This window comes from Corvus kubaryi, unplaced genomic scaffold (assembly GCF_017639235.1).
Source record: "Corvus kubaryi isolate FWS band 111438036 unplaced genomic scaffold, C.kubaryi_AGA036_p1.0 65498, whole genome shotgun sequence".
NCBI classification, from domain to species: domain Eukaryota; kingdom Metazoa; phylum Chordata; class Aves; order Passeriformes; family Corvidae; genus Corvus; species Corvus kubaryi.
In genome coordinates this window covers 1-14300 of record NW_024582052.1, presented here as the reverse complement: position 1 = coordinate 14300, position 14300 = coordinate 1, and the positions used below count along the sequence as shown (strand labels likewise).

Here is a 14300-nt window from a genome sequence, read left to right as displayed (position 1 = left end):
AACTGGATGTATTTTTTTTGTTTTTAATAAAGTTTGCCCTGCCTTTGTCATATTTTTTTTTTTATTCCTCTACCACAGGATAGCTACAGCTCTCAGGGTATTTCTCAGCCCCCAACCCCAGGCAACCTGCCAGTCCCTTCCCCAATGTCCCCAAGCTCTGCTAGCATCTCCTCATTTCATGGAGATGAAAGTGATAGCATTAGCAGCCCAGGCTGGCCAAAGACTCCATCAAGCCCTGTAAGTGGCTCTGGTTATTTTGGTTTTCGTTTATTTTTTGTAATTAATTATATTTTAATGCTTGCTTGTTTGTTTTGTAAATTCCTTTTCTTTATTATTTATCCACTAAACAGTTTTCTTTCTTTATAACACTGGGTACAAATTCTGCTCTCGGACACATGACTGTAAGTTCCACTGCCTGGCTTCAGTGGGGCCTGAGCATGCTTATCCAAGGGCAAAATTTGTCCCAACAGTACTTGGAAATAAGAAAGAGTAAAATTGTGTGCATCATGCAAGTGTGCTGTCTGGTAAAACAGCAGTTGTTGTGGAGAAAACATCCTTCCTGTAATGCATCAGCTTCCAAGCATGCCTACTGTGTTGTTAAGGACAATTCCATTTCTGTTCCTGGGCCCAAACTCCTTCACACAACTGACTTCACTCTGGTTGCTGCACTTGTCTTTACTAGGATTATTTAGGAAAAAAAAAAAAAAAAACAAAAACAAACAAAAAAGAGAAAGAAGTATTCTCCCCTATTGAAGCTAATATCCATCAAAAGTTAAATTACAGACTCAGCACCACAGAAAAACTGCCATTTATATTTTTGGAAGATTTTTAATTTCGAATTGTGTATTTGGAAATACAGCCATTAGGCTGTCAGGGCACAGTCTAAACCAAAATTGTTTCTAATTTGCTTCATTTGGTTATTTTGAAATAACCCAGATTATAAGCTGCAAAGACCCTGATGCATGTACATTTTTAGAAAACTATTTTTTTAGATGAGTAATGTTTAATCATTCTCATACAGGTTGTAAAGAAAAACCTGAGAGAGATGTGTGGAGCTAAAACCAAATTTCATCATCTATCTTTCTATCTCCTATATATGCGCACACCTAGAAAATCTATATACATATATAGAAAAGAGAATGCAGACATAAGATGATGTGGTCGGTCTATGGGGAGCAAATGTCCACTTGGTCATTTTTGCTTTGTTTTTTTTTTTTATAATTAAGAATGTATATGTTGTTCCTCTCTTATTCCTTTTTATCAAAAGCAGAAATGATGGTAATTTCTCTGTAGAAAAATAGTGAAACATATTCTTGTGCAGAATATAAAGGGGGTTTTCCCTAATGTTAAAGTGCACTTAAATTAGCAATAATTCTTTGATAACAATTTTTACAAAGTGATATGTTAAAGAGTGTGTCTCAGGGCAAACAGAGGAAGGCCAGTCAGAGGGTAAGAGATCTAACCATCCAAAAAAACAGACATTTACTGAATCCCCCGAGCAAGGGGGCAGCATGGCATGAAATGCACCACTTAAATCTTTGGATGTTTATTTGACAGCAACTTTGAGTCTCAGAAGGCAGCTGATGTTACTTGATCCCACAAAGTTTCATGTTTTTCTTAACAGCATTTGTGAAAGTGTGATATCAAAAATTCTGTTAGTTTTCTTTGTAGTAATGTTTGGGGTCTTGCTTTTGGGCAGTTTTCTGGAGGAAGGCAAGAGAGTTATAGCACAGGCTGTCTAACACATTGAGTGCTTCCTCTACAACCAAACAATAATGCATTCCTGAGCTCATTGCATAAACTGTGTAGCAAATCCTGGAGTCATCAGGAACACGTGGAGATTTTTTCATGTAAATAAACTATAGGTTATTGCCAGAGTATAACATTGGAAAAAATACGTGAGGAAAGTTTGTGCTTTCAATTTCTTCTGGATGTCCTTCTCTCCAAAAGTTTCAGTTAGACATGGATAAATACAGTGCTTTGGAATGATAGCAAAATAAGTGCTACAAATGAGCTGATCCCTTTTTACCTATGAAGGCCAGTGGATTGGATAACTTCATCGATTTTAACAGCAGCCTGATATAGCCTGGAACGATTGATTGCAGGCATTTCGTTACACTTGAAAACAGCCCGAATTGGTTCATTAAATCCCAAAGCTGCTTCATGTGCTACAACTTGTCCATTCCAGTAGAGGATAAAAGCAGGGGTGAATGGTCTGTGATTCACTTCAAGGTATTCCTGTGATCCTACTAAGTGGATCCTCTCTTTCAGCTGCTTTGTGCGGAAGTGAGGCATGAGAAAATGGGGAGAAAGAACTGCTGAACATTAGGTTTTGAGGCCTCTTTGGGTATATCAGGAAAAGGACACTTCTGCTATGCCAAGTTTGCATATAATGTGCGTCCCTGACACTGGTGAGGTAGTTTTAAAATTCTTTAAAAGAAACATTTCAAGTGTGGGTGTAAACTACGCAGGGTCACTGCAACATGAGTAAAACAGTAGCTTACGAAAACCTTGTAAATTGCTGTTCCCTGTCCATAGGTACCCATGAACATGACAGTGAATACACCTGAACAGTGCTGCACCTCCATGGTGCTAGCTGGGAGGGGTCTCCAGAGTCCTTCAGGAGAAAATCTTGACAGAGGATTGTGTCCTGCACAAGCCTCTGCCACGGATTGGACTTTGGCAGTTTTTGCTGCCTGCGTATGCACGCTCTGTTCTGTAGTAAAAGAGGTCTGTGTAATACATGTAATATTGGCAAATTCTTCACTGAAGTGGGGGAAGTGAACAGTAGGTAATTCTATAAATATAGATCCTTAAAGATTTGTACAGAAGCAACTACCCACTGCCTTTCATGTGAAAATAACTCCTACAGAAATTTGTATTGCTCTGAAGGATTCTGCAGACTCACCATACAAGGGTCTGCGTATAATACAGTTTTAATAGTGGGTAGGTATATTGAAAAGAAAGTATGGGGTTCAACAGATTTAATATGGGAATTGGCTTTGATATCCATATACTTTGGTGGAGTTTTTTTAATCACCCATTTCAACACTGCCAGTATATCGTGGAAGAGTGCTGGGGATTGCGGGCAGAGTAGGATACAACTAAATCAGTAAAGATATGTGCCACAGGCTTGCACTGGCATTCTTCTATCACCAAAATTATCAACATACTTAACAGAAGAAAAGGTCATGATCAGTGTTCTTCCAGCATTGCCTGGGATGTGCTCATTTTAATTAACAATGGGGTCTTTTTCTTATAAACTATCGCTTTATAAGGGTTAATATTTAATATTTATAGGTGAATTTAGGCTTCCAGCTGAACCTGCCCATGTGAAACTGAAGTTTGTTTGTGTGTAGACTAGCTTGCACAAATCTGTCATTTTTATACGTTTACATTTATAAAAATAGAGAAGAGAAAAAGATCTTTACTCTTGAGGAATAGCATTCTTCCCTGCAGTGCATTCTTCTAAAGTTAACATTTCATTTTAGAAGAAAATTGCACCCATTTTATAAAGCATGACAACCTGAAAGCTCACGCAGTAAGAAACACTTCTTACCTTCTGTAAGCTGTGAAAAGTTTTCAGATTATACTGTCATTTTAGAGCTTGCTGCCACACTGCTGAAAAGCAGCATCATTTGAGATGTATAGTAGAAAAATACGGAATGAAAAATTCTTAACAGTTTTCCTTCTGCTCTGAATCTGATTTGAAAAAGTGAATCTTAACATATAAAAATGAAATCCTAAAACTGGTAAATCTGAACTGTCTTAATCCTGGTTCACCATAACATGAAATACAAACTATTTTGTTGCCTCGTATGTTAGAATATAAGCACATAGAAAATTTGCTGGGTAAAAGCTGGAATTTCCCACCTTCATTTTTGTTAAGAGTTCTGGGGCATCTTAAGTGTCAGATTAAAATTGATGCTGGCGACCAGTAGAGAGAGTAACTTTGTACTTACTGCAAAAGGTAGTGGGATAGCTCCAGTTCATTAAACTGTTCAAGCCTGTGTGGTCATGTATCTAGTGCTCACTACAATATCAAATTAGTAGCAACATGACTTGCCTACTGCCCCCTTTCCACCCACCCAAAAAAACCTCCCAAACTTTGACAAAGTGTTACTTGTTGCAAAGAGTTAAACTGATCTTGGACACCCAGATACACAGCAAGTGATGCTTTGAGTAAATTGGTTGCTATTCCAGAATCAGTTTGTGCTTCCTTTGCATGATCTGCAGGATTCATGTCAAAGTACTTTCCTGCCAGCCACTTAGTATTAATAAAACAAGTTTAGCCCTGACTCTCACTTCAGTAGGAGTTGTAACGCTACCGAGTCTGGCTCAAGTAAATTCAGGCATGCACCTCATTTGTAAGAAAGGTAATCATATCTGTCTGTAGCAAGGATTGCTGTGAAGAAGTTACAATGTCAGCAAGGCAGAAAACTTTAAAGGAGGGTATTTATTTAATTAAAATGGATATCCATTCACTGGAAAGAACAGCAATGGCTCATGGAACCACTAGGTCACCCCCCTTGGCTTCATGTTTCTGTTCTCCTGACTGTCTTCTGGTGTTGCCAAGTTGCAGCTGATAGCTGGAAGGAGATACAGAGTCTGTCATATTTTCCAGGCTAACATGCAAGATGAATGGTGAAATCATTGGCAGTGGGTTTCTGCTCTGCTGCATCCCTCTTCCATGGTGTCGAGTGCCAGGCCTCACCACTATGTGGGGACATGGACAAAGTGGGTGGTTTTGTAGCATCTGTGAGGTACAGTGAGGGTCCTCTTTAGAGATGTTCAACTAGGAATGAGTTTCTGTTTACATGAGAATAGTCTGTCTTCAGTTCAAAGTAAGGAAAAGGCAAAGGAGGGAAAGAGTGATTGACTAGATGAGTTTTAAGAAGTGTCTGCTGCAATCAACAACAAAGTTTAGGCTTTTACTATACAGACGTAAAGGATATGTTTCCCTTCACATATTTGGCTCCTTTCCCAAAGCTTTATGTCAGTCTTTTCCCCTTGTGTTTAATTCAGAACCACTCCCATCTTCCACTGCTGAGCAAATCAGTTCACTTTCTGCAAGTAGGAGGGTCTTCCTGCTGTAGCAGCAGCCCCTCTCTGCTGTCAGAGCTGATGCAGCTCGGGTAGGGTCTGTGACAGGGTCTGTCCATACATGGCACAGAGCCCAGCTCACAGGGTTATATTGCACAGAAAAAGTGGGGTGAGAATTCATAGCTTGTGTAGCAGCCTCAGTGCTTTCTGCTGTCTCTACATTTTACAAAAAAGAGAAGAAAAGGGAATCAAACATAATATGAGCTTTCATTAGCTGTAAAGCCCAAAGAGCAGCAGGAAAGCAGGTTCACTCCTGCCTTTTTGCCACAGAGATGGAATTCTGCTCTTGCCACCTCTTCTGCTTTTCCTGGTGGCTCAGCTCTGATTCCTGTCCCTCCTTGGTTTTCCCCAGGTCATAACACACATTCCTTTTGCAAGGTAGGACAAGTGAGATGGATATCTTCTGTACTCTGTCAAGGGAGGAGAGTAGTAGCTACTTATAAGCCTTATTGGATCAGGGAGCTAATTGGCAGTTCACAAAGAGTATTGCCACCAATCTGCTTGTACTGCAGGCACTCTTGCTTATCTTGCTTTTTGGCCACCAGTGGTGTGAAGTGGTAATAAAGTGTAACCATTTATGACTCTGAAGAGAGGACTACTTCTCCATGTACTAGTTTGCCATGATTCACACTTTCGGCTATTTTTGTGCAATTCCTGCTGTGGAGGATCACTTCCAGGTTTTCTAGCCCATCTTTGAGGGCAAAGAGGAGAGGATTGGTTTAGTTTTACGATTTTCTAAACTTGTGTGGGACAAGCTTGTTTCTAATTTTACCAAAATATTTGCTTGCAAAGCACTTTGAAATAAGTGGGTAAGAAGCACTCTGTGAGAGCTACCTCTTCTTAAAATGACATGAGGCAACATCAGAAACTTGCCTTCTGGGATCCAAAGTTCAGATCAGTGAAAGAAATAGGAAAATGGGGAGTTTGGGCCCTTTATTTATAAAGTTGACTTTTCTGCATATGGACAGAACGTACTGTTTGTGCCTGAACTAGTAGCCTTCATTCCTGACTGTTGTGTGATAGCTTTAGTTTGTTTGACATCTTCTCTTTTTCAGTGTTGTGAGTTTCTTACTTTCTTCTCCCTTCCCCTCCCACCCTTCCCCCAACGCTTTCTTTTCTTCTTGCAATTTAGAAATCAAGTTCCTCTACCACAACTGGAGAGAAGATCACTAAAGTCTATGAGCTAGGAAATGAGCCGGAGCGCAAGATGTGGGTAGATCGGTACCTGACGTTCATGGAGGAGAGGGGCACGCCTGTGGCCAGTCTGCCAGCTGTGGGCAAGAAGCCCTTGGACCTGTTCAGGCTCTATGTCTGTGTCAAAGAGATTGGAGGTTTGGCACAGGTGAGAACTGGTTAAAAGTGAACCTTCAAAAAGCCAATGCCCTTTTTTTCTAGAGTATTTCCTGCTGGTTACATCATTAGGTTTCCAGCACTGGCAATATTGTTGAAGAAAATTTCATGCTTTGATATCTGTCTGGAGTTCATTTTGGGCTTTATAATGGCCCTAAAACTTTGGAGTTTGAATCAAGATTGACCATTGCTGTAGACAGATGAAATTGTTGCCTTTTCAGGGAAATCTAGTAATGCTGCTGAGAGAAGAAAAGAGGAAAAGGCCACTGGATCAAAGTTACGAGTAAGAAGCAGATGATAGAGCTAAAAGGAAAAGGAAATTTTTAAGTCCATCTTTCCCATATAGAGATACAGCCTGTAGGACAATTCAGTTCATCTCTCCAGAGAAACTGCAGACATGTTCTTAAAACACAGTCCTTCATCCCAAACCTTTAATTCTGAGTGTCTCTATATGGTACATTTGTTTCTTATACACAGACTGTGCTTTGCCCTGTGTTTGGAAAATGCTTACAGGATATTTTGGGTTGCCTTGCAAACATAATGATTACAAGGAAAAGGTGAATTACCTAAATGAGTTGAAGAAAAATGAGAGCAGGAAGAGCTGAGAATAAAAAAGTCTCAGATGGGAGACAGAAGCTTTCGTTTGTGTTCTCACCAGCTAACTGGAAGTTTTGCAAAGGGATGTTTGAAAAATACTCATGTGTTCTATAAGGCTGTTCACCACAGATCAAAATGAAATGTTTCATTGTTTAACATCTAAAGGGAAAGCAAGAGAAAACGGTCAGTACTTGCTTAGATTTGGCATTCAAAGTTGCCTGTCTTTGCCTGATGACAAAGCATCCCTTGCATCTGGGGGATCACTGGCTAGATGCTAGAAAGTATTGGGAAGTGCCAGGATCCATCAGTTCTATGTTTTTGAAGACATGTGTTAAATGCCTTGCAAAATGAGGTCTTAAACATAGCTAACATGTAGAGAAATATGCATGTGTAATATTATATAAAACATATAATATTAAAACAGGTACAATCTACACTCATTACAAAATCTGAACTCAAAAAAATGGCAAACAAATTAGATTCTCAAAAAGAGAACATATTTTCATAATCTATGTGGTTACTTCAAGAAAGGAATGTCCAACATCAATTAGTACCCCTTTCAAAGCTATTTTTAATAGCACCTCACAACATAGGATTTGACTACTGAATTAGATCATTGGCCTTTCAAATCCAGGGATTTTAGCTATTCTTTTTATTAAAGGAAGGCAGAGAAACCTACTACAGTCATCTGTTGCTAAATGCTGTATATGGCTAAGAGATGTTATCCTGACATTTTTAGTGATCGGCTCATGCTCCTCAGCATCATATGGATTTGATTACTTTTAGCTCAGAAACTTTATTACAGGTAAATCGTATCATGCAGCTGCTCTGCCTCATACAGCATGATTGTGCCCACAGTGTGACTCTTAGCATCCAAAATTGAACAAGATGGGGGGCAGATGGGATATTCTAGAGAGTCATTCATGTTTGCTTATTATGGAAATTTATTTTGTTTTGGGACATTGTGTTGATTTTCAGTGACAGACTTTTATGTTTTGCCAAAGAATAGATGCTGTTCACTTAGACTGATTTTTGAAAGAGCTTGAGTTATAAATGTGTGTGCTTCAGTACCGGTGAAAATTTACACTTAAAATGAAGGCTTCTGGTTTTGCTGGTGTGTCCACATGAATGTTCACTATGTTTATCTGTTTAGAGCAACTCAGAGGTGCAGAGCTTTGCTTGCTGAGTTTTATTTAAATGTGTCTGTGTGATGCCCTCCTAAAAAGCTGTTGCTCCAAGTGCTGCACTCCACATCTTGTGACTCTGCCCAGAGAGTGCCAGGGAGTGGAGCTGTGCAGCGCTGGTGCACATTCTCTGTCTGAAGAGTTGCAGCTGATGGGGTCCCAACATGAACAGACCAGCTGCTGGCAGTCTTCTTTTAAATGCCAATATCCTGGGCATTTAGGCATGAACGTTTCAGTTTGCATTATGCAATGTGTTTGTTACGCACCACTTAGCTGTAAGCCAGTAGGCTCAAAGAGCTGTGTAACTGGATTTCAAGCCTCAACAAGGGCAGTTTATGAAAATCTGGTCTCCTTTAACTCCTGGGTTCTTGCAGGATGCACCAGAGAAATAAAAACACTTTGCACAGCCATGCCAACCTGCTTGCTGTTAATGCCATCCTCAAAAGATCTTTGCTGACTGGCAGCAGTTACAGTGTTATTAAACACAGAGAGAAACTTAAGAAAATGTTTTCTTTTCTGGCACACAGACTAAGGAATAGTATGGCTAACAATCTTTCTAGCTACACAAGTTGGAGTCATTAAAATATCAGGCCTTAGGGCAAGGAGCAGACATCATAGAATCAGAATTGCTACCCACAAAAGCTGATATTCTCAGATGTTTAAAGCCCATTTATTTTGGTGCTGACCCTGCTCCTTGGATCATACCTAGAAATGGCATAACTGGTTGAATGAACTTAAGGGCATCAGGTGTTACAGCAAAAGCAGTGGCTGCTACAAGTGGTACAGCCGAATGAGTCAGTGGCATCATCCAGGATGACAAATGAACTTCGCTATTATTACAGATCACCTGTGTTTGAGGAAGTCATGAGCAGAGTCTTTCAATATTCTCAGCCTTACGCTGCAAACAAGACTGGCAGTGGAGTGGTGCAGTCAGCATTGTAATACAGAGTATTGCTGGACTAGCCGTGAGTGTTTGAAGTCTGCCTTAATTAATTAAGGGGCCTGGCTTCACTCTGCCTCTCATCTAGCCAGAGAATCATTGATCTGCCCCTGCAAGATGCACTAAAGTGAAAGGAATTGAACCAGGAATTACAAGCTGAACTGTTTGACAGCTGGTGGCTATTTGGGAGAAAAATTTTTTTTTCATATCAACGTTCAAACAAATTGCAGAATAACACTGTTATTGCTTTCTAAATTATATTTTAGAAGCTGCTTTTTAATTAGAATGGGGTGGGTGTGGGTGGGTGTCAGGGAGGGAGAGAGTGAGCAGGAATTTACTTGGAGATGGATTGCTAAGTGAAGAGCATAGGCCCTGGAAGGGCGTAAGGCATTTAAAGGATGCACCATGCAGAAGACTCCACAAGCAAAGCTTTTTATGTAGCTATCAGCAGGTTCCTTAATGGCTTTATAACTGTAAATGCTGTCTGTGCATTACTGCGTGTGGGAGTAATGAGCATTAGTTAAAAGAGGAAAATAAAAAAAGTAAACCAAGACATTAAGTGGGATTTTTTTTCCTTTTTTGTTTCCTGACTTAAACAAAACACTTTGCTGCAAACCAATGATTCTGCCGTTTACTTTGCTAGGTTAATAAAAACAAGAAATGGCGTGAGCTGGCAACCACCTTGAACGTTGGCACTTCGAGCAGCGCAGCCAGCTCCCTGAAAAAACAATACATTCAGTACCTGTTTGCCTTCGAGTGCAAGATTGAGCGAGGGGAGGAGCCCCCGCCAGAAGTCTTCAGCACTGGAGATACCAAGAAACAACCTAAGATTCAGCCGCCATCTCCTGGTAAGTCAAATAAACTGCAGCCTCTTACACAACCAGTTTCTGAGTGCAAGGGATGCTAGGTCGTTGCACCTTATATATTTATAAGCATGTCTCGACAATGCTGGACAAAAAACAAGGATAAATCTGTTGTTGACATCTTGTTCTCAAACTTGGAGCCAGCTCCTCAGTCAAATCAGTGTTAAGTCTGCAGGGCCACCCGCAGTCGTGTATCTGGTTTGTCCAACATACAAAGACGTCTGTGCCAGTGTACCCTTAACATTCAGTGACATGGGCGTAAGGAAAAGAACGGAGTCCTGCACGGATGTGCTTCTGCTGTAAGACAGGAGCATGCATTTGTCTAAAGGTCAGGCTCTGGTACCTGCACTTTCCTTGCCGTGACTGAAGCTGATTTTCAGCCCAACTGTTGATCAGCAAGGCTTCAGTTGGAGCAGGATGGCAGATGCTGGACTGATCAGCGCGTCTCAGATGGTTGCTCTGATGCAGCTCGTGTTGAATGTGTGGCAGATGGAGAGCTGAGAGTAGGGTGTATCCCCACTGCCAGACATCCTAGTTCGGAGGCACGCGCTCTGTTCTTTTGTTGCTAATCCTGTGTGTCAGAGAAGTCATTAGGATCACTGTTTTTATCTTCTCATCTGAAAAATTGGAACTGGGATTGCTTTATTCTGGCTGTTCTTTTTTGCATTTACAGGGTGATGTTTGAAACCACTGTTTTCTTTCTAAATTCATGCTGCTTAAGTCTCTCAAGATTTGATACAGTTGATACTCAAGACAGGACTATTCTTAAGTAGAAACATTTTAAGTACATAGGAAGAGTCATAGTATTAGTCTAGATGTTGACTTCTGGACTACCCATGGTAGAGTAAAAAGGTCCTTTAATTATTTTGGATTATTCCTTTTGTTATTAGTTTTTCTGACCAACAAAATAATTTGACAAAATTTGTGAATTAGTGCCACGATTACTATGAGGCAGACCACTGTCACTTACTGCCAAGAGAATATAGTTTCTGGAATGTTTACAGTAGTTTCCTGCATTAGAACACAAGTTTAGGAAAATACTAATTAACTTAATTCCTTAATTAAGTTAATATTAATTAATACTAATTAAATTAATTTATTCATTTCTTAGTGCAGTTCACTGGCTGAAAATGGGAAGTGGAGAGTCAGATAGCCAGCAAGCCCTGCAGACAGTTTGCAATCACATGACTTCAGTACCCTATTGTGGATACTAGAAAATTGCAAAGACCTTTATAATCATATAATAAAGTTCTGGCCTTTCCAAGATTATCTCTTACAATAGTGCTTTGTCAGTACAGAAAAAGATAACAGTGATAAGGCTTAAATCTTTCTCAGCCTGATTTATTCAGTGTAAGGATTTGAGGGAGTGTTTAGTTAAAATCTTCCTAAGTACATCCCTATGTAATAACTTAAATATTTCCTCCACCTGGTTAAAACCTAGGGTTATCAGATACCCCAGTGGTGATTGTTTAATGAAGAGGAGATTAGGTTACCTTGCAATAAGTTTAGGAGATAGAGAAAAACACTTGGTGCTAGAAGTAAAGCCCATAGTCCAAATGTTTATCTGTCTGAAATAAGTACAGAGTGTCCTGAATGTGCACAGTTGCAAAAAATACATGTTGGAGGTGCCCGTCACCTCCTGAGAAGACTGGTAAGGGAAGCTGAAATGGTTAGACTTGTTAAGGACAGTGAAGAATAAATTAATCTGTCTCTAAAAATGAAAGAGTATTATGCTTTGTTCTCTCCTCCCTTACCTTCTTTCTCCAACACTGCTCTCAACAGTTGAATTGGGGATGATCACCATATATCAGCTGAATTTTGAGATGAAGAATTGTTATTTAAATATGTAAACATGAAACAAAGGAATGGAATTGTCCGATGTACCACTTTACAGGGTTCTTTTGCATCGTGATGCTACAAATGAAAATGGCAAAGTCCAAGTTTAAATTTATCATAACATTCAAGCAAGCTGTCTTTGAGGAGAACTGAAACCATTTTTGTAAAATAAAAACACAGCAGGACATAGAGACTAGAAAAGGGGGAAGCAAGCAAGGATCTCAAGGTTTGTTTTGTTGGAGAGAAAAGAGCTCGTGTCACTGAATGGGACTGCACTTCTGTACGGAGAAAGGCTTTCCCAGTGTGTATCAGCTTTAGTACATGAAATCCTGCTGAGGTATAGATGCCTCAGAGAGTACAAGCTTGTTCTCTTTAATAGTCAGATTTTTTTCTTGTTCCTTTTCCTTTAGTATATACCAACATTAACATTTTAGCTGCACAAAAGAAGCAGAGTTGTAGACATACTTTAGATAATCTGTCACTGTTTGGCTTTCAGAGGGAACAGGAGCCCAATACAACAAGGAACAGTAGCCTCCAAAGGTCCTTGCTTTAACCATTAGCCTCTCTTGTGCAGTTAGCTCAGTGTAGGCAGAGCCACTTAGAAGCCAAATCCATTTGCAGGGAACTAGTTACAGTATTAGGGCTGAAGTTAATCTGATAGAAAAGGAGAGGGACTTGTCTCAGAGGGGAGGGTGCTGTATTTTGTCCAGTGCTAACAAGCTGATGCTACAAAACAAGTCTTGAGATCTTAAAAGTCAACTGATCTTCATAAAACTTTTAAAATTAAATATTTCAATTGTTCATAAGAATACATGAGGACTGGCAGCCTTTATGGTACAGAGGAGGATTCGGTTCCAATGTTGTCATAGTTCCCAGGTAGGTGGTTATGCAAGGTGGGAGCAGGCTGAAGTGCAGCTTAGAGCAAATCCGTTCTTGCAGATGTCTCAGATCCAAGGGGTGGTTATGTGACTGCCTCACAGATGACCTTTAGAATGCAGGCATAGAGGGAGGGCTGGGAAACACAATACGACAGCCATGGCGAGGAGATTCATATGGAAGAGCACGGTCAAGGAAAGGATGCGATGTGTAAGTCAAATTTATGGGACTGCAAGATGGTGGTCTGGGAGCATGTGTTTGTCCATTTGCTTGTAGCACTATACTTGGGATTTTTCCGCCACTTCTGGTTTTTACAACATCATTAATAAGGTAAATGGTATGTAAAGGAGTGAATAATTTAGTGTGATGTACAGTGCAATTCATGATAGTGTCAGCAATTATAAGAAGTTGAAAAAAGGAATGAGAGTAGAGCAGCAAAGTGACAGACTGGTTGGCCTTGATCAGCAGAGATTTGCACAGTAGCCAAGGTGTTAGGGTTAGGATTAGGTGCTCATTTTAATAGTTCTCACTTCATATCACTGTCAGAGCCTCTTCTGCTGTTTCATAATGCTCCTGGGGAGGGCTGGGGGCCTGAGTGTTTTAATGTACCTGGCACTGCTCTGAGGCTGTGCAAGTTGACGATGTGTTTGTGGTAGGCTTAGGCCTTTGTATCACCTTAAATCTGCCTGGGTCAGGTAATGCCATCAGTCGCAAATGCCTAGTGACAGACTAACTATTGGGGGACCCCTGTTGGCCTTCTGTCCTGATCACTGGGTCTGTGCCAAGGTCCATGTCAACTGCTGATGACTTTAACTGTGTAAAAACTCCCTTAGAGTGAGCGGCATCATACCTCTTCCTTCTAGTGCTCCAGTGCTTTCCAGGAGTGGGTGCAGAGGGAAAATGCTTTTCCTGTCATGTGTTTGATAGTTTTGACCAAAATGCTCACAAATAATGTGGGAAGTTCTAAGCTGAGAAGAATTCTGGGCACCATTACAGTAAGCACTAATGGATGCTGGAGAAAAAATTCCAAGAGAGCATCAGCATGAAGGAGTTATTTTCCATTGCTGTCCTCTGGCACTCTGAATTCTTAGTTGCATTGTGCAGTTATGTGTGCACAACTCTCAAAATAACAGGCTCAGAGTTTATCCTCTGTTGAATGAACAGGATGGCCAAAGTGGTCCAGCTGAGGATTCTTGTGAGTAACAGCAGCTGGCCCTGATGTCAACAGAGATTTCATTAAAGCAAACCTGGAAAAATCATATGCTTGTGCTGGAAAGAGAGAGCGAGAATGTGCCAGGAGTGTGTTGCCTGTGTTTCCTTGGCAGCAGAGAAAGGAGACTTGGGGAGGGGGATGGCGGGGGGGGACACAACACAGCACCGCAGGACACAGCCATTCAGTGAGTGCATCTGTAACCAAACCCATCCGTCTCTCTGCTGGCGGGTGGCTCACTGAAGTGCTATTATTAGCAGGCAGGTGATGTCATGGAGCGTGTCATGAGGCCAGCCAGGGAATCCCCACTGAAGATGGATGGGCCAGGGCTTGGGAGGGGT

The 14300-nt window shown here is 40.7% G+C and overlaps 1 protein-coding gene across 5 annotated transcripts in view; it reads left to right on the top strand.

The window, feature by feature from the left end:
* LOC121673551 (AT-rich interactive domain-containing protein 1B-like) overlaps nucleotides 1-13153 on the top strand; it is a 206726-nt gene extending 193573 nt beyond the window's left edge. For 4 of the 5 annotated variants that reach the window (XM_042046919.1, XM_042046920.1, XM_042046918.1 and 1 more), the window contains 3 exons: nucleotides 79-237; nucleotides 6236-6445; nucleotides 9818-13153. In XM_042046919.1, coding sequence (XP_041902853.1) covers nucleotides 79-237; nucleotides 6236-6445; nucleotides 9818-10081 — 633 coding nt within the window. In that variant the 3' untranslated portion in view covers nucleotides 10082-13153. The remainder of the gene's footprint in view (nucleotides 1-78; nucleotides 238-6235; nucleotides 6446-9817) is intronic. The other variant, XM_042046921.1, reaches the window with a different exon arrangement.
* Nucleotides 13154-14300: the final 1147 nt, after the last annotated feature.